Here is a 20,146-nt window from a genome sequence, read left to right on the forward strand (position 1 = left end):
CCCATGAAGCCTTGCGACCGGGGGCGCGTCACCATCCGTTGCCAGCAACTCCAGTCGCTCTTTCGAGTCTGTCAGCAGAGCTTGAAGCTTCTTCCTCCTGCCTGAAAGCTGCAAACATGTTAACCTTCGCCTTCAGACAGGTGACTCGGGTAAGTCAGACACGAGGTGAGCTCAGGTTCAGTGTGTTCTCAGAGGGAATAAACGTCCTGCTGAATGTGTCCGTGAGGCACTGCTTGCTAGCTAAACGCTGCTCTGTGGTGTTTGTTGTTGCTCACCAATGGTCAGTTTGGTCACTTGCGGCTGAATTAAACGGCACACGTCGTACTTGGCAGTTTAAAACCCTGTTGGTGTTTGTCGTCCGTCACGTTGAGTCCTTGGTTAGCGCAACCAGCGGCCACATTCACGGTGCTGCAGCGATGATGCAACAGCGACTGCTCAGTTTCATCATGTGCTTTAAACAGCAGCACCACGCTGTTCTCTGTCCTCAGCACTTCTAACATCGCATCTCACGCGTAATGTGCCGACAGTCGCCAATATTTACAACTCAGTTAATAGTTTTCTGCCTATATTCATAAAAGAACTGCAACTAACTCTTCCTTTATTAACATTTTTAATACTTGAATTTATGTCTGACAGTGTTAAGCCGAGAAGCTGTGTAAAGATTTATGGTGAGATGTACAAGATAGAGTTAGATACCAATACATTCACAGGGCCTCTGTGTGACGTGTCCCAGAACTGGGTTATTTCATTTCAGACTGTGCCACATCAGTATGTGTCGCTTCCTGTATGGGATTCATCTGAAAGGATGTCATGTGAGGACAAAAGTTTGGAACATTGCGTGTTTCTGGATATGCATAACCTTGGCTTCTGAGTTTGTATTTAGAATAGGACTGCAAAGTTGTCAGTGCTTCAATTAAAAAAAAAGTTATTTAAGTATATACAGGGTGTCTGTGAAGTCTCTTGGCTAAATATATTACACGTGTATAATAGTAGAGAAAAAACGTAGAACACAGATTAATTAACACCAGTAGAAAACAAGAAATCTTTACATCTAATTTTGTATAGAATTGTACTACTGCTCAGCTGACATGTACATTATATGGTTAAGAATATTACATTTTCTTCATTGATTGACCTCAGAGGGGTGAGTTGGGGATAAGCAACACATCATGTTGCCCCATGTGACTTGAACTTGAGCAAATTCTTACTGGGCAGAATGTCCATGCTCAGTCAAGTACTTGCCTTTTATATCTCCCTTCTTTGGCTGGGTTAATTTATTTGCAAATAATGCTTATCATTATCAAGACAAACTAGGCGAAGAGCAAAGATCAAGTCTGGAGAATCTGCAGGCTGTTAAAGGGCAAAGATATGTACTCGCCATTGGAAGTTTTTGTCCCGAATGGGATTCAAAGTTCATGAAAATGTACTGTAAATACCCCCATGAAAACATTAACCTACGTAACAATTACATAACAATTATGGATTTTTTTTCGTTCATCTGAATTCTCATTTGTATGTCTGAATGCTAATGTCACTGAATACTTTTTCCAAAAGGGAACGAGTTCAAAGCTGAGTGAACTGAATGTGAGTGTTTGCCAGTTTGTCATACTGCTCCTAATTCATTAACCGTCTCATGACAGGTGATCATGGGACTTCATTGAAGTCACATTTTGGTCTCAACTGTAGTCACATGAGTCACACTCTAGTCTCCATTGTATATCGATAATTCGTAACAGGCATTGAAACTGTCAACTGTTTTCACTTTTACAACTTTTTTTAGCCATTAAAGTTAACCACGTATCATGAGCATGTGAATGAAGAAAAGAAAATACTGACGGTTAAAACTCCAAGTCCAGTAAGTTTAGCCCTCAAATGAATCACATTATTATTTCTTCTTCAAATTTGCTTGAATTTCAACTTGGTTAAAACCCCACTGGTCCTAACAGAAGGTGCAACTCCTTTAGCTCATCTTGTCTTTCACTTATTATTATTACCGTTTCTTATTTTAATTTGCTGATCCGTGCTTCTTATGGCAGGGGATTGCTCAATATGACTTTCTCAATAGCATGAACTTCTCCCATGATTACCACACATAGTAACATTTTGTCCTCAGCTATCACTAGGATAACGCTGTGACCCAGATAAGTTGGACTCATGACCGTGCAACCGTCCCTCCGCGCCTCCTCACATCTTCAAGATTTCATCAACATTCGCCATCCGGGCTGAATCTCTGGCCATTTTGTCACCGACTGTTGTTCAGTGAGAGACAGGCGGATGCTGATCTTTTTTTTTTTTGTCTGCAATTTTTGTGGCTTTATCAAGCTGATAGTTGTTTTCTGCAGCGCTGATGGACAGCAGTCATCTGGAAAATGGACTCTTGATAGCGGACACAGGAAATGGACAAAAGTAATACACAGTTTTTCTAGTGATTGACCTGTCGACCGCTGTTCCTTCAGCACGCACGGTCGACAGGAAGTGGACCGCTCAGTGTAACATAGTTGTGCATTCAGATGTGGTACATCAGTGACCGGCACCGGTGTTCAGCACCCAGGCTGTCGTGACCGATCCCATCCCCTATGCTCAGTGTTTTTGTCACGTAGTTCACCTTCAAACAATGGTGTAATTGGTTATCTTAAAATAGCCCAGGAGTGACATATTTGGCTCTTGTTTGTCTGCACTCTTTTTTTGGATCAGTTTACCGTTGTTTATTCATTAATCTCCGGGAATGATGAGGGCAGGGAAATGAGGTAGGAGAGCTCAGCAGCTGAGAGGGAATAACAGGCACAGAAGGAGGGCTCGAAAGGAGAACAGGAATGAAGGTGAATGCTACAAGGAGGTGGAACTGGGACTTTCGCATAAATGACTGTAGAATTCCAGAAAAAAAAGAAAAGGAAGAACAGATTCTAAATCTAGAGATACAACACTGTCTGTGGGTCCCTCTTCCAATTTTGCCCTCCTAAGTGTCTTTTAAAGCTGAGCAAGCAGCCTTGTTGCCAAACTTTTTTAAGCTTTATTTAAATGTTTATTTTATTTAACTTTAAGCGCGTTTTATTGTTATTACTATTCATATTGCCTTGATTAATAATCATCATTAATAAAATTGTTATTTATTGCAAAACTATTTTAAAAATCAATACTTTTAACAAATTAATGTCACTACTAGGGATACACTGAAATGAAAATATGTGGCCGAATAAAATTTAAAATGCTGGCCGAATATCAAATAATACCCAATGTCCAATGTGGTTACATTTTTTTTTTTCATTTTTATACCTGTTTTTCAAATACAGTAAATATTTAGGTTATTAAATATTTTGCCTTTTTTTCAGATGTAGGTTTTCAAATAATAATCATTAAAAAAGATGTCATGGAATGTTCATTACATATTGGCAGGTAATGTAATCAGAGGGCTCTATTCTCGCTCTTCAAAAGAGCACTTTAAAAGAACTGAAGTATGTATGCAGATTTTGAGATATGACATGACAAGGGTCGGAACCAGCTGAGCTTGATAGTTAACACCATGCACAACAAAGAAATGATCAGATAAACGTGTGGTAGTTCAGTGACAGGACTTCAGGAAAACTTCATTTTGCAGGTGGTCCAAGACTGTTTTCCCTGTTACGTGCATTTCGGAGGCAGTTGGAACTCCTCGTCCTCTGCCACAGACAAATATGAAGAGCATGGTTGATTAAGCCTAATGTAGTTTTCAGTCACGTTGGCATCCTCAGCCAATACTAAATATTGTCTAAATGACTTTTTAATGATGCTATTAAAGGGAGGCCGTCCCTCACCTGCCGGCACACCTGTGCAGATGATGACTACCGGCCGACTCGGGGGGGATTGATCTCAACATGTACCGTCGTTAAACTCTTGATTAAGTGGTCAGCCTCTTTGCTCTCACTGCAATCCACATTTTTTCTGAACTCTGCTTATAAGTGTTTTCACTCGCTCCTTAGTCTTGGATTAGGATTTGTTTATGCCTTGCAGTATGTGTATGAGATTCTGGTAAAAATTCTGAAAAGTGCTTTTGTGGTCTCGCTGCAACTTGCATATAATGAAAAGTACCAACAATTATTATTAGATTTTATATATATATATCATTATTCTTCCTGTGGAAATGTGAAATTGAATCAAAACAGTGATGAAGTTCAAAATGTCTGGCATAGTATCATGTGAGTTTCTGCCCCCACAGAGCTGATCATTGTCAGTGTGTTGAATCAACCTACCTTGAAAACCCTTTAAATGACCAGTCGGAGGTTTTATGGTCAGATCTGGGGCGAAAGACAGATCAGTAGCCACTGGACTCACTCACAGCGGCGGAGCGGGTAACTCTCCAACCCCAGTGCAGATTAGATAAGGAGGAAGTGCTGAATGTGTCCTCTCTTCGCCTGCTCCGGCACATTGAGGCCGTAAAACTCAGAGACTCCGTTTGTAAAAGTGCTGATGCCGGCATAATTGAACAACCAGGCTGATTATTGATATGATGCAAACAAGCCAACTAATTATGCTGAGCCGGGAGAGAGAGAGACGGGGGAACTCGGATGACTTCAAATGTTGTGTTTCTTTAAGGAATTAGATTTGGGGTGTCCGTAGTATTGTCTGTGAAATGATATTTCATCAGCTTTGACTCTTCCGTGCCCCACCCCCACAGTCTCTGCGCCAGCAAGCCCCAGTCCGCCTGTGTGTCCGGGGGCAGCAGTCCCACGCCGCCAGTTCCAGGTTGGAGGAAGAACCATGGACGGGCCAAGAAAGCCTGGCGCAGGACGACCCCGAGATGTGGGATCTGCTGCAGAAGGAGAAGGACCGACAGTGTCGCGGCTTGGAGCTGATCGCATCAGAGGTAACAGTGCTAAGCAATCACCGCCTTTCTTTGGATACTTCCAAAGGCTCTGCTAACTGGAAAGGAGGAAAATTGAGCGAGATCATAGACCTCTCCACCAGTGTGAAGAGTAGTGTCTCGTATGATGCCTTCATTTTGCGCTATAGTTACCGCCGTGTCAGACCACTCAGGCTGCTCTGCAATCCTGACATGCATTACTGGATCCTGTTCGACTGTGGCAGTTTACCAATTTTCCTTTCTTGGACCACTTTGGACAAACATAGACCTGTAACGGCCGACAAGAGCTGCCATTTCGGCCCCAAAAAGCAGCTGGTGCACCTACAGAGGTTGTCATGGTTCCAGCTGTAAGATTTTTCCTCTGTACGGAAACACCAGTCTTCTCGTCGCTGCAGGAATCAGAATCCCTCTGTTGTCACATAGTCTCTTCTGTCGAAGGTCCGACAGTGTGAAATTAAAATAACTTCACATTTCAGAGAAGGAGTCTTTTTTTTCCCAAGCATTGCTCTTTCTGTTTTGTCTTTGCTCAGCAGTGGTTGTTCACTAGACTATATCTGTTCCCTCTCCACCATGAGATAAGGCTGATATCTTCATCTGCCTCCACCCTAGCTCACTCTGCGAGGCATATTTCACAGCAGCTTTCTTTAAATGAGAAGACACTTTTCCGTTCCTATCCACACACACACACACACACACACACACACACACACACACACACACACGTGTGTTTGTTTTTCTTGTGGGGACTTTGTGAGGTCATTGCCATCATGCTTTCCCCAGCCTCTCCTCCTAAACCTAACCATCCAAAACAAATGGCTCACCTTAACCAGGACTCTAACCCAGTTAATAGTGACGCAGTTATTATTATTGAAGTCTTCATCCTCAAACTGAGGCTTAACCTCATGGGGTCCAGCCAAATGTTCCCACAATGTCATAGGGAGTGTTTTGTCACACGTGCACGACATTTGCTTAAGCAGTCTGACATACACTCAGTCATTTCAATGACAGACAAACGTTGCAAGAAGCTGTTGCTGGAGTTATCTGCCTTCATCTCCTTTAGGCTCCCAGGTGGGGTATTTGCATAGACACAAACATGCGTCGGCATGCTGCTTCAGCAGGAAGTTCGTGCCGTCTTCTGCTATTGAGAACAGAACTAATCAGATACAGTAAGGTCACCATATGTTAGTATGAGTGATCAAGATAATTTTTTTGTTTCCCCATTACACGTGTCGAAGTAGATGGCACACACTCCCTCTGCACTAAATCTTTTATTCAAGGTGCGCAAGAGCACCCTAACTATTCTGTGCATTTTAAACTTGTGTATAGTACCTTGTTACAAATAAATATCTCTTATTGTATGAAGAACAATCCACTTAACTCAAAATGATGAGCAAATAATATAGCTAGTGATGTTTTTTTTCTGAGCCCATGTGGTTCTTTCATCTGTGACATTCATTCTACTGACAGACAATGGTTAAAACATGCAGTAAAATGGCAACATCTGGTCATTGAAAAATCCTATTTAACCTGACTAAAGCATTATTTATCTAATGTTGTAAGTAGCCTCAAGTGAATAGCTATGTTAATTCAGACTTTATATGTAGCAAGGGAACACAGAGACCAGAAGTTAACAAGTCCATAAGTTGACCTGTTAGAATTTATTTATTTATTTCTCAATCTTCTGCTTATATATGTTTATTTATTTATTTTTTCTCAATGTTCTACCTATATATGTTTTATGTATTTATTTCCTGGGTGCTCCAGATCACCTTACCGTAAATCTATTTTAATAAGAATGCAATAAGAAAACAGAACAAAAGTAATATGAGGTAATAATTATTTACTCCATAAATCAAGTCAGTAAAATTCTGATCATTCAAATCAACAAAGGCGCAACATGTTTATGTTGGGTGATATACTATATCATCCAACGTAATATATTATAATTATGTGTGTGTTTTTTGGCATTAAATCATGGTTGCTATTTACTAACGATATTATTTTTTATATATAACTTTGAGAGTTCCTTTTTTCCAAAAATGATTGTCAATGTTAAGCTAGCGGTGACTACATGCATAAACATGTAAGTCTGAAAATAAAGGACCATGTGACATAATTCTCAGAAGAACTAACGTCACTCTAATATCATTAACCAGATTTTTTTATTCAGCTTGTAACTGAAAATTGTAAAGTTAATTTAACTGAAAGTGCTTACTGTCAGTTACTTGCTGTTTTTATCAAGCAATACGATTGTGAAATGTTTCGTCGGCAGCATTTCTCTGATATAGAGCTTGAAAGACAGATTTTAGAAATTGATTTTATTAAAAATGCAATTGAGTTACCTCTCAAAACACCAATAAAGTGCAGATGAGACTATAAATTATTAAATGAAATAATGTTTGCATTATGCAGACACTTCTCTAACAATGGCATTTGTTGAATTTTTGAATCTAAAAAAAAAAATCTGCTCAATGTTGCCTAAGAAGGATTTTCCATTCTGTGAAGTGTTTTTTTTTTTTTTTTTAAATCCCTTCTGCCAACCACGCTAACCATCGCCTTTAGTTCATTAAACTCAGATATAGAAGAAAACATGTTTTTTCCTCTCTTATATAGCTTGTCGTCATGTTCCCCTCAAATCTATTTTCTCAGTGGAATACATTGCAAATTAGTTTAAAAAAGGCCTCGCTGGTATTTGTGCCCACGTGGAGAAAAGTTTATTGCTTTCTCTGATCTCCCGGAGCAGCCCAATGATCCGGAATGTAGCATGTTAGTCCATAGAAGTCCAGAGGTTCGATACGGTAGTGATTGCCTGTAGCTTGAGGGGGATTTCTCACTATCACTTAACAGACTTTAATTTGCCGTCCTTGTCCCTTCTGTCCACTGGTGCCATTGATCTGAGTGTGCATTTTTTCCCCCCTTCTCTTAACAGAATTTCTGCAGTCGAGCGGCTTTGGAGGCTCAGGGCTCCTGTCTGAACAACAAATACTCAGAAGGATACCCAGGAAGACGGTCAGTTTTTTTTTTCTATTTGAACCACACCCTATATTTTGAAAACTGCTGCCTTCAGCTTCTTACAACTCCTCCAAAGAAAAGCGTTGCAATACCGTGATCGCTTTTTGGGTGCGATGAAATATAAATTTATTTTCATTTATTTTTAACATTGCATCATATATCCAGCCAATTCACTATGTTTTGACGATAGAACGCTGAGTGAGCGATAAGTGTTCTTTTTGTTTTCTCCCCCATGTGCACACACGTGCACTCACACTGACACACATGACAGTCAGAAGGAGAACATAATTTACTGAGAAAATGATTGAGAAGGTTATTGATATTCTTTATTATCCACAATAATCCTTGAAGAAGAAGCCAACACCAGTTCAATATTTCAAGCCAATGTTTTTCTGTAGCAAGAATTAATAGAAATCTTACAAATTACTCCTTGGGCCATCATTGATGGATTGTGTATGATTGACCACAGATCTGCTACAAACACTGGAAAAAAAACCATGAAAAGCTCATGTTTCTGGTCACTGACTCATGTGTTTGTTGATTTTTTTTTTTTTTTTTTTTTTACTAGTCAATTATTCTTGTAAGACAACAAGTTAACTTCCCCGTCAGTCCACACTCACGCCTCTGGTTTGACATTTGGGTTGTTATGCTAACCCTAATGCGCAGTGTACATCATTTGTTGCCAGAGTTTAACATCACCACCTGCAAGCCAGGAATGTTGACAACATAGTTTTGGGTCAGTTCATATGGACGCATGATAAGGGTTGTTTTTTATGGATCATTTCTTTGGAAATACACAGGAACACAGTACACAGGAACCACTGACCTTCCTACAGCGTATGCTGCATCAGCGGCTTTGTTCGTACAAATTCTGTCTTGTTAAATTTAGTGGGTGCAGTTTACAGTATATTCATGTGCACCTAATGGTCTGGAACTGATTTCAATCGTGTTTGTGGTGCTGTCTTCCATCATGTTGCCCTCTAATGACCAACAGGTACTATGGTGGAGCAGAGGTGGTGGACCAAATTGAGTTACTGTGCCAGAAGCGAGCACTGGATGCCTTCAACCTGGACCCAGCCAAGTGGGGCGTCAACGTGCAGCCGTATTCTGGCTCCCCGGCTAATTTCGCCGTCTACACTGCAGTGCTCAACCCCCATGACCGCATCATGGGCTTGGATCTGCCTGATGGAGGACAGTCAGTATCCTCTTCTGCTCTTGAATGATACATGCTTCAACTTTTCCCTCTTATAAATGTATTTGTCAGCTCATCCATTCCTAAAGCTGCAGTTTCACAATCAGATCAGTGTTGCTTTAGTTGATGCCCTTGCATTTATTGAGCAGTCTACCTCTGTCTCCCCAGCTTGACTCACGGCTACATGTCTGACGTGAAGAGGATCTCGGCCACCTCGATCTATTTTGAGTCGATGCCCTACAAGCTGAATGTAAGTGGAGCCTCATGGCTGATATCAACTCACCAGTTGTTGCTGTGCTCAAGTGTATCTGATAAACAGTCAAATGAAACTTATTTGGTCGCTCATCAGTTGCATTTTTATAATAAAACTTTAAAGCTCTAAACACAAAAGATATTGTGAGGTGAATGTTAAACCAAAACGGAAGGTGTTGACGGCGATCAAGGCAGCCTGGTCCCTACGGTCATTTTCTGTTCAAGAGTGATGCTTTGCTCAATTTCAAAGTTAAGTAGGAGGCATTCAGTATTCACATAACTATGTGGATCACTTTTTGAATTGCTAATATTGATAGTCTTGGTGTGAGAAGTGTCTTGAATCTCGGGAGGTGTCTAAAATATCAGAAACACTCATAAGTTTGTAAAGAGTGAATAAACATTCAAAGAATATTTATACTTTATTGCAAACGTAAGCATCAAATATTAGCACTGCAGTCACAGTCATGTGGCAGTGTTGCTGGGGCTGATGGATGGCCGTGAGTGTCGGCATGTCCGAGCCCGCTGATATATGGGCCTGCAGAGCCCCTCTGCGAGAGAGATAATGGGAAATCGACAGGCTGGCCAGCACCACCGGCTCCGTCTTCACAATGGGCAGCTTGATAGAGTGAGGGGGCATCCGTAGATGCGCTCTGGAGATGGGACATTATCAGGTTGTATATATAAAACTTTCCCTCTCAATCCTTGCCATCACCACCTTTGTTTTTTCGCTAAGATGGCTGAGATGATTACAAAGTCGAAGCGAAAGAAACCTCGGATTGGGAGTGATTTGGTCATTTCAGGTTCAGAACTTTGGCGTGGAAGTTTTGCTGACTTACTGTTGTTTTTTTCTGTTTTCAGAAGTGAGAGTTTAGTGAACTAAATCATGTAAAAAGGTTGACTTGTTTGGAGTACTTTTGTTCCTAGAAGGCAACACTCAAATCCTCCTATCAGAAGTTAAATGTATCAATTTCTCATGTCATCTGTGTTCTATAGAGTGAAGCATAGTGCTAAAATAGGAATTGTGTCTTTCATTAGTTGGAAATGGCGCTGGATGTAAGGTGTTTAATGGTGATAAGATTTCTTACTTTTACCGGCATGGAAAGGACTGATCTTTCAGTGGAAATAAGTGTTACAGTTTCTTGTTCTCCTCACTCATTCTCACCCTTTCACTTCCTGCTTTTTGACCTTCGTGCTCTCCCTCTTCCTCCAAGCCTGCCACAGGACTCATCGACTACGACCAGATGGAAATGACGGCCAAGCTGTTCAAACCCAAGCTCATCATCGCTGGCACCAGTGCCTATGCCCGCCTCATTGACTACGCCCGTATTAAAAAGGTGCATAAGAACACTCTCTTTACTTCACCTTTTGTACATTTATTTCTGACCTGTGTTACTTCCAGTTGGACTCCTGTGCAAGTCACATCTGCCTCGCCTTTTCTTAAAAATCACTACTACGCGAGTTATGTCGGAAATGTGTTTTATTTCTTTGTGATGTCAAACTACTCATAGTTGAGATTGAACGATAAACAAGTCACTTTGGTACCAGACATCTCTCCAATCTTCCCTCCTTTGACAGACCCACGGAGGTATAAATAAAAAGAGCAGTTTTGAGAGTCTGACAATAGAGTTCAGGCGGAGTGTTCGAAGTTTAATATTTTCATTTGTTTCTGTTTCTTTTTCATCTTTGCCTCGTGTGAACTAGTATGACAAAGTGTGTCCAGGCTTGTTTTTAGCTTCTTTGCACACAGTAGCATTTCACTCTCTGGTCCACTCTCCACCACACACTCCACTGCACTCTTTCAAAGTCCACAAGAGGCCCCTTTATCCACGCTGTTGAACCCCACAGCTTCATTCTCTCCATCGATGCTTGTATGGTGTACTCATCCTCTTTAGCTACTATCAAATGGAGCACGTCCTCATTGAGCTGTATTTTACGTTGAGCTATTTTCTGTCATCAAGTACCAGAACTACTCTGCTCTTGGCTTTGAAGTGCTGTTTTCCCCCCGCTTGACTCTGTTTTCCCACTGATCGTGAACCACACCGGTGCCATATTCCTGTGATTCAATCATTCTGTGAGATGATGTTGTTTAAAACAATTGTCTCACTGCGGAATAAAATCCAAATTTTATCCGCCCCTTTGCTTGATGGCTCATGTCCAAGTCTCAAATCACCTTTTTACAAATCGTTGTGAACTTTCCTGACTGTTTAAGTTGCGTGTGTCCGCCAGTTGCTCATTTGGAGATGAGAATGTTTTTCTTCTGTCAGAATCACCACTGAGTCTTTTACCCAGCAGCACCTTAAATCAACATGTTTTTGGCATCCTTCGGCAGACAGTGGTCTATTTTAAGACGACTCTTTTGAGTTTTTTAGTTACAAACCGAAAGGAGCAAGATGAAACAATCCCCCTGATCTTCTACGATATCCGACCCGGATGACACCTCTGCTTTTCCTCTTCCTTTACTGCAAGAAATTTGGACTTCAGAGGATCTCCGTAATTGTTGGATATAAAAATAATAACTATTGTCATTGCGTCAGTGTTATCATTCCCCCCCCCAAATGTTGGGCAGTATAGTTGATGAAATGGTCATTTAAAAAAACAAACAAAACAGAAAAACATTGCTTTCAAGTGCTCATCGGCTCCAGTCCCTGTTTAGACTATGCTGGTAGATTTTGGGCTGAACTGTTGCCATCCAATTCAGATAAAGCACTACTGCATCACCCAAATCCTATCCTGAAGCAGGATCAAACATTATGACCACAAAGCAGTACAGTATATCTTCTTAGGATTGGGTTCAGTTCCTCTGTCACCGTCCTCCAGATTACGCCACTTGACCATGCTGATGTCAATCTTAGATGTAAAACTCAAGAACGTAAAATATGTCCCACTGTGGAATTAATAAATGTAATCTGATTATACGGAACACGACTAGTGTTAAATAGGTGTAGTCGAGGACAAATCCTGGCCACTACTCGACACTGGCACTGTGGGCTGTGTTCAGTTTGTGTGTTACATTCCCGACAAAAATTGAAATTCCAATAAATGTGGCGTTTCATGAAGTCAAAACATCAAATGTTGGGTGTGTAGAGGACTTACTGTAACGTTTTTGTTGGGCAAAAAATTAAAACATTATCAAACTCAGTGGAAACCCTCTTTCTGCCTCTAGAAACTTCTTGTAAGGTCTTCTGATTTGTTTTGAAACACTGGCCCCCATCATGACATGCAATGTGGTGTTTTGCCAGTCTCCCATCCCCACATAAAATGACATAAAAGAACTCCTTTAGCCACACATGCCTTACGAAACCCTGTTAAGATCACATCAGCCTGGTGGACATCTGCTGTTTTGTCTGCAGCCATATGTGTGTATCAGTCATGTCAACTTTCTCTTGCAAACACATTTTCAGCTGTACATTCTGCACTTCTTTCTTTTACATGTACATAACATGGAGTTGCCGTTTTTCATAGTGTGATTTTAAGCAGTCCGTCCTGCCAATCATAATAATTATAAATTAACAATGAGGAGCTCCATTACTACTATTGTAATCTGAACATTCTTAAAACATTTTTCTAGGCTAAAAAGGGGTTTAAATTAGTGTTTTCAAAGGCTGCTGTTCAACCGAAACACTAATGGTACTATGACATGTACAAGGTTTTTCTATTGTAAAAAAAAAAAAGGAGAAATTGTGGCTAACAATTGTGCTGAAAAAGGCAACAAGCTGAAGATGACTCCAGCAGTTCAATGAATTGCTTTTTTTTTCCACACAGTTGTGTACTGAAATCAAGGCCTACATGCTGGCAGACATGGCTCACATCAGCGGACTCGTGGCAGCCAGAGCCATCCCTTCCCCGTTTGAGTACGCTGACTTGGTCTCCACGACGACGCACAAGTCTCTCCGTGGCGCCAGGTGAGAAAGACTGACTAAGTGTTTTCAAAAGAACCTTGAACAATGGCATGCTATGAACAGGATCCATGCTGCTAAACGGACAGCAGTCTTTTTTATTTCTATTTTATTTATCTTTATCTTTTTCTCACGTCATTCAGTTGGAATGTCCAGAGAGGGTCGATTGTTCATTCATTTGATCAGACTTCCTGGGGGTTTGAAGGAACTGCAACGGTCCACGATAATGTCTAAGAGAGACTCAATTAACCACTGAAATTTCAATGTTTTTCATAACGTAAGATATCTGGTAAGACAGGTTCGTAAGATATCTAGGGAGATTGGTTGAAATAGTTAATTGGGAAACAATGGTTTTGAGACAAAAACAGTGGAATAAATTAGTTACATGACATTTAGCGGGCATTATTATTCAAAGGGATTCCCAACATCTCTTGTTGTAACATAGGTTACCTTACCTGAGATTCAAACCCAAGCTGTTGTACACCCCTGTTTCCACCCTTTATGTAAAAATAAGAGTGTTTTCAATATTAATGTATTATCAAGGGACTCATGTAAACCAGTTTTTAAACTCCTCCTCTCAGGGCCGGTCTCATCTTCTACCGCAAGGGAGTCCGATCCGTCGACAAGAAGGGGAAAGAGATCATGTATGACCTGGAGGACAAGGTCAACTTCTCCGTCTTCCCTTCCCTCCAGGGCGGACCTCATAACCATGCCATCGCCGGTGTGGCCGTGGCCCTCCGACAGGTCAGCCCAACTTCTTTGCTCGTAATAATTCCGTGCACAATTTTCCGCTGACTTCAAGCTGCATCATTCCGGTCTTTTTCTCAATAAGCGACGGTGGCTGCTCCTTCTGAAGTGTGAGGAGTCTGGATTTTATGCTCGGCTGGACTGTTGTAGAAAATTAAATCAGATAAAAAGGACTGATGTTTCTTTATTTGTTTTCCTCTTGTACCAAAGAAGAATGGATCTGAATATGCTGCAGTCAACTCGAGTAATGTTATTAGTCATAACGGCTAAGAAAAACTCTTTGGTTTTTTTTTTTGGTTTTTCTGGAACCAACTTGTCCTGCGTGACTCGCAGCCCTCAGCACACTCAGGAGACAGGGTTTTTGAATCATGAGGACAGAGAGATAGATTTACATCCGGCTAACCTCACAGTGACATGTTTGCTTTAATTCATCAACGGCCTTCTAATAAATCATCCTTTGGTTTCTGAACAGGCAAACTCCCCCATGTTCAGAGAGTACATCGACCAGGTGCTGAAGAACGCCAAGGCCATGTCTGCTGCTCTGCTCAGCAAGGGCTACACTCTCGTATCGGGTGCGTTTCAATATCATGCTTTTAAAATTTCACCACGTACGTCGGCAAGTCCAGCTCCGAAGAATGCAGGATTTCTTAGTCTGCTGAAAGGCGTGCGAGGCCGCGAAGTATAAGCCTGGACAGACAGGACTGTTTAATATTGTCAACACAGAAAATTAGTTTATTCTGCGCAACATTTGGTGAGATGAATCAAAGAGAATGCTAATTCATTAAGATTAATGATGATCGTACTCCCTGCTTCAGCGTTTTGTTTTTTTTTTCTCCTCCAAATCATCTCCACAGAGACGTGTCGCGACCTTGCCCTCAGCCCGCGTGGTCTTATTTTTCAGCTCTGTGAATGTTTATAGGCATCAACCTTCGGTCAGCGGCTGTGTGGCTCGCAGCTTAGAAAAGCAGCACTAAGTCTCTCCAGAGAGCGCCGGAAGATTGCAGGCGGTGTGAGATGGCAGCAGTCATGACCACTGGCACTCCCTGCCCTTGCTTTGTCTTCCTTTGTGTTTGCGTTTCCTGCTGGCGCCCCGCTGCAGATGAAGCAATCGTTCTGCTCTTGTTTAAGAACTTTTGTTTTGGCAAGACTCCAGTGAGGAGAATCATTCACACAAAATCTGCTATGTGTTGACTCTTAATATGCTTACTCAGCATTGTAATTGCTTAAAAGCTCTGTTGTTTATTTAATCGACGGCGCGCGTTTCCTTCTGATCAGACCTTTGACCTAACACCACTGAATATTTCAGGTGGGACGGACAACCACTTGTGCCTGGTGGATCTGCGGCCCAAGGGCATCGACGGCGCTCGGGCCGAGAGGGTGCTGGAGCTGGTGTCAATCACTGCCAATAAGAACACTTGCCCCGGGGACAAGAGCGCCCTCACTCCGGGTGGCCTCAGGCTAGGTGAGAGACGCCGTCACCCGCTCTTAAATTTAGTGGCACGACACTGTCACTGGAGGGATTACAGGGTGCCGTTAATACTTGGAGTATGAAGAATAAAACAATATTGATGAACCAGATAGGATTGTTTGAATGCACCGGAATTGTTTGTATCCAAACTGATCTCTGAACACTGAAACTTTCCGATGGATGTTTTTGAAAAACTCAGAATATCATTGAAGATGCTGGTAGTGTACTAAACGGTGTATCAGAGGAAGACGTCAAGTTATGAAGGTGCTGTTAAAGCTCTTCTTTTATCCTGGGTAATTGGGCTCTGCGCCGGCCTCTTCAAATGGTTGAGACTATAAAACGCTGTTTAAACTGTTGCGTGGTCCCTCACGTGTAAATGAGTCAACCAGCAATTATGCCCCCAGCGCTGGGTGGATCATGATTCATTAAGCATGTTTTGCTTTCTAATTATCTTCCAGGATGTTCTGGAGCTACAGATACTTCACTTAGAGTAAAACACTTTTCACCTTCTCATTTAATTACCACATCCACGGGGGGGGTTGGAGGGTTATCGCTGCTGATGATGGCTGTAGGAATAATTAATAAATATCCAGCAGGACAAATTTCCTGGAGTCAGGGGAAGGTTAGTATTGATGTATTTTACAAGTATTGGGTTTTGTTGTCCCTTTCTGAGCTTGATAATACAGGGCATGGTAACACTGACCTTCCACAAGCCAAGAGCTATGAGTGGTGAAGCAAGAGGGAACAAAGGACAGCAGTTTTCAGTGTGGCTAAGCCAAGAATCCTCAAACTTAGCTGAGATTTTCCATTCAAATGACGCTTCTCTTCATGCTGACCACAGCCGTGACCCTCACTGGTTGTCCTTCTGTTTCCTGGTATCGTCATCTCCACAATGTGTTTGTGCTTATATCCTGAGGTTTTTTTATGCTTTCCGCTCATCATCTCATTCTCCGTCATCGATGTTTTGGTTATGACATCATTGTACAATGTTGTGGACTGACAAATGAAAAGATTAATATTATTATTTTTTACGCTGTAATTAATTGAGTATAATGTGCCGCGGCCCTAGTTTTTTGTGAAGGGTGTTTGTGTAACATCCGACTTACGACCTGTTCGACTTGTGTCCGCCTGTACTTACAATCACGGCCAGCAGATGTTTGTTTGTTTGTTTGTTTGTTTGTTTGTTTGTCTGTTTGTTTGTTTGTTTTTTAATAATTCAATGTCTGCCACCGCAGCACGTAGCAGCCCAGCAATGCATACGACAGTTACGGCAGCACAGTATCCCAGCATCTCACTCTCACACAGCCATCTACCTCTACAGTAGTAGCTATAACCCTCGCGTTGGCTATTTTGAATGGCATTTGACTTGCGTCCAATGTGACTTGCGACCGGTTGGTCAGAACCGATCCCGGTCGTGAACGTTACTTGTATTGCATATGAATTTGAATCTGCAGCCGAAATACTGGTTCATGTCACTGTTAAAGCAATTTGTCTCCCCATGACCCAGGTGCCCCGGCGCTGACCTCCCGGCAATTCAAAGAAGCTGACTTTGTCCAGGTTGTTGAGTTCATGGACGAGGGCTTCAAGATTGCCCTTGATGTGAAGAAGAAGACTGGTGAGTTCAGTCTGCTCTGTTCTGTCATGCAGTAGAACAGGGTGGGCCATGAAATCCCACATTGTATATTGTGACTGTTGTGAGGGCTGTCGAGACAAAAGAACAAAAGAGTCTGGAATGTAAAATGCATTTTGTTACTTTAGTCTTCTAAAACAAGGAGAGGAAAACGGTCAACAATTATTTCATTTTATATTGTTTTATATACTTTTTATTGAAAGACTGTAGATATAAATCCAAAATATTGGAAGAGGTGAGTATGTTGGTAACAGAACTCAGGTGAAAAACCAACCGGTAAATATAACCCATGACTGAAGAGCTGAGCCATACAGCTAAGCCATTATCATCCAGCTGTGGTTTATGCTCGGAGATCATGCACCTAATAAGACTGGTGAAATCTCCACTCTGGGCTGCGCAGTGTCACATTACACACGATCATAAAAAGCAGTGAAACTACTACTGACACAGCTCCTGCCTTGCACAGCTCTGTTGATGATGAGGGAATGAATCCAGTCTTTTCCTCTTATGTACCACAGGAAAGCTCCAGGAGTTCAAGGACTTCTTGCTCCAAGATCCAGATACGGTGGCGCATATCGCTGACCTGCGCCACCGTGTGGAAGCCTTTGCCCGACCTTTCCCCATGCCTGGCTTCCTGGATCACTAGGAAAAACACGGCCGCCATCACCGCAAAGACAAACTACGATTCGTCAGATTTTTATAAGAGCAAATTATTTTTTTTTATGTATCAACGGCAAATGGTTTTTCAGTTCTCTTCTCATGGTTTCTTTCATGTGCATTTGTGAGGATAAAATCGGGTGGAATTGCTTGGAGTTTTGAAGCACCTTAGTTCATTTCTAATGACATGGAGCCCCTGTGTTTCTGCTGTCCTTGTTTCGCTTGCATGATAATGCCACATGTCAGAGGAACCAGCACCCAAAAATGGAGTATCACTTGTAGACGCTGTCATCTCTGGGGTGGATAGAAGCTGGTCAAAGTTTACTAAAGAAGTCAGCCAGCTTGTTTCTGTTATCCAACCTCTTACACACAGGCAGTATTCCCTAGTTCACTTACATGCAGTATGAGATGGAGGTGGAATGAAATCTGTGTGACACTTCCTTTGTCATAGTCGGTGTCATTCTGTACATCACTGTTTTTATTATTTTATTTCTTCAGGGTACCTAGTTGCAATGATTTAATACAGACTAATAAAGACCTCCTAATTTATCTTATCGGACCAAGGTTGCTGTCTGGGCTTTTGGGCTTCACTGTGAACATGGTGATGTCGCTGGTCAAGCGTGCACAAACAGCTGCTATCGGTATCACTGCATCAGTGACGGGGTTCTGTTGTTTCACTGCAAGGACTTTTCATCTGGTCAGCTCGTGAAATGAACAGAAAAATCATGAGTTCCTCTTTGCCATTTCAATCAGCCTTCTACTACGGTATATGTCGCCTGCTTTCGTACCTGGAGAGTCCGGCACGTGATCATTCATGTCAAACTTTAATAAAAGTATTTGTATTGATTAGATTTAACGGAGTTGTAATAAAATACTTTAAGAACACAAGGATTGTGGCATCTTTTTCAACCTTTTCAACAAGTAGAGGCTCAATGGAAAGTTTCAGCTGCAGCCAGAGCGCGTTCATATCATACTAAAGTGGGGGGACACAAAACTGTGTCACTCAGGCGGAAGTCACTTTGATATTTTTGAAAACTTTTGGCGCTTTCCTGGGTATTATTTGTTTTCATCTTACAATGAAGAATGTGACGAGGGGACAGAAGACGGTCACGTTGGACATACCTGGTAACCTGTAACGTGTGTGGTATAAAAAAAAAAAAATTAAAGTGTCTGTCGGAGTTCTTGTACCGCTTTCATGTAAAGCGCAAACAGACAATTTCCTGTACTCCCACGACTTCCTTTCCATTTTGAGAACAGTCTAATATAGACAGTTGAATGCGACAGCCCCACCGATGCTGTTACAGTTCCATCCAACTTTCCAGGTTCCGAACCAGTGCTTTTCCCGTCTGGCTGGTTCAAAATGGCGCTCAGGAACCGAAACCGGATCAGTCTCCCGGTATTCCAGGCTGCAGTCACAACCTGTGCCACTTAGCTTCACTTATGATTTTAAAATACATGCAAGGAATTATAAAAATGGTTTATTAAAATCACATTTTTGCAATATTTCCTGGTGTTTAATCAAGACAAGGTCGTCCATCTTTATTAAGTACTTATTCAAAATGTGAAATTATGTCCCATAAATATGTATTGAAATATCACATTATTTATACATTTTAAAATCTGGTTTGATTAGAAAATATACATTGATGCCAGCAAATCACTCTTCACTATGCAAATATCATTTTGCATTGCAGAAAGTACATATGTAAATCAGACAATTTTACATAAATGTGTATTTATATTATATTCAAAGCTTTTGTGCTCTCCTGCTCCTAAATATCAGCTTTTGTAATTCAAAAGCCGCACATATGATGAGTGGCTCAGAGGCGTGGAGCTGACATTTATACCGTTCTGTGACATGAAGGCATCTGTGTAAGATGAAGTGAAGAATTCTCTGGCTCCGTAATTGACATCATTGGCCACAGTTTTGCTCGTCTGGTCCAGTTTGTCACCACATCGCTCATATATCACACGTGCTCTTCACCAGCCGCTGCCGACGCAGGACGCACGCACATAAACAAACAGTCTCCTTAAATGAAGAGATGATAAAGCTCAGCGGCCTCTGCTGCTGATCTGGCAATAAATCACGTCTGTTTAATGAGGAGCGGGATAAATGACAGTCAGCTAGTCATTTGAAGTGGAGCCGTAGCCGCTGTGATGTGTGTGTGTGAGGTGAAGTGTTTGTGTTCCTGACAATGCCTTTCATAATTAAAAGCTGGCAGCTCCTGATATGACGGTAACAAGATGTCAGTGTGGACAGGATGAGCGCTCTGCTGTCACGGTAATGATGGTGTTCAGATCTGTGCCACGCTAATGCACAGCCATTACCTTATTATGTAAAACACAGGGGTTTGTGTGTTTGTTTCTTTCTTTCTTTCAAATGTTGGTGGCTTCACACACATTTCAGAGCAATGCTCCTTATCCTGAGCTGCTATTGATGTGTGTATTTTCAGAT

At 41.6% G+C, this 20,146-nt stretch overlaps 1 protein-coding gene across 1 annotated transcript; it reads left to right on the top strand.

Annotated features, from left to right (window-relative positions):
• Positions 1–15: 15 nt before the first annotated feature.
• Positions 16–18,588, top strand: shmt2 (serine hydroxymethyltransferase 2 (mitochondrial)). Its single transcript, XM_053868900.1, has 12 exons — positions 16–149; positions 4,652–4,840; positions 7,767–7,846; positions 8,844–9,044; positions 9,210–9,291; positions 10,505–10,627; positions 13,056–13,195; positions 13,771–13,933; positions 14,409–14,508; positions 15,243–15,398; positions 16,912–17,019; positions 17,553–18,588. Exons 1-12 carry the CDS (start codon positions 117–119, stop codon positions 17,678–17,680), a joined length of 1,503 nt encoding a protein of 500 aa, XP_053724875.1. The 5' UTR covers positions 16–116; the 3' UTR covers positions 17,681–18,588.
• Positions 18,589–20,146: the final 1,558 nt, after the last annotated feature.

The sequence above is a fragment of the Synchiropus splendidus genome, chromosome 6, assembly GCF_027744825.2.
Source record: "Synchiropus splendidus isolate RoL2022-P1 chromosome 6, RoL_Sspl_1.0, whole genome shotgun sequence".
In the NCBI taxonomy this organism is placed as follows: domain Eukaryota; kingdom Metazoa; phylum Chordata; class Actinopteri; order Syngnathiformes; family Callionymidae; genus Synchiropus; species Synchiropus splendidus.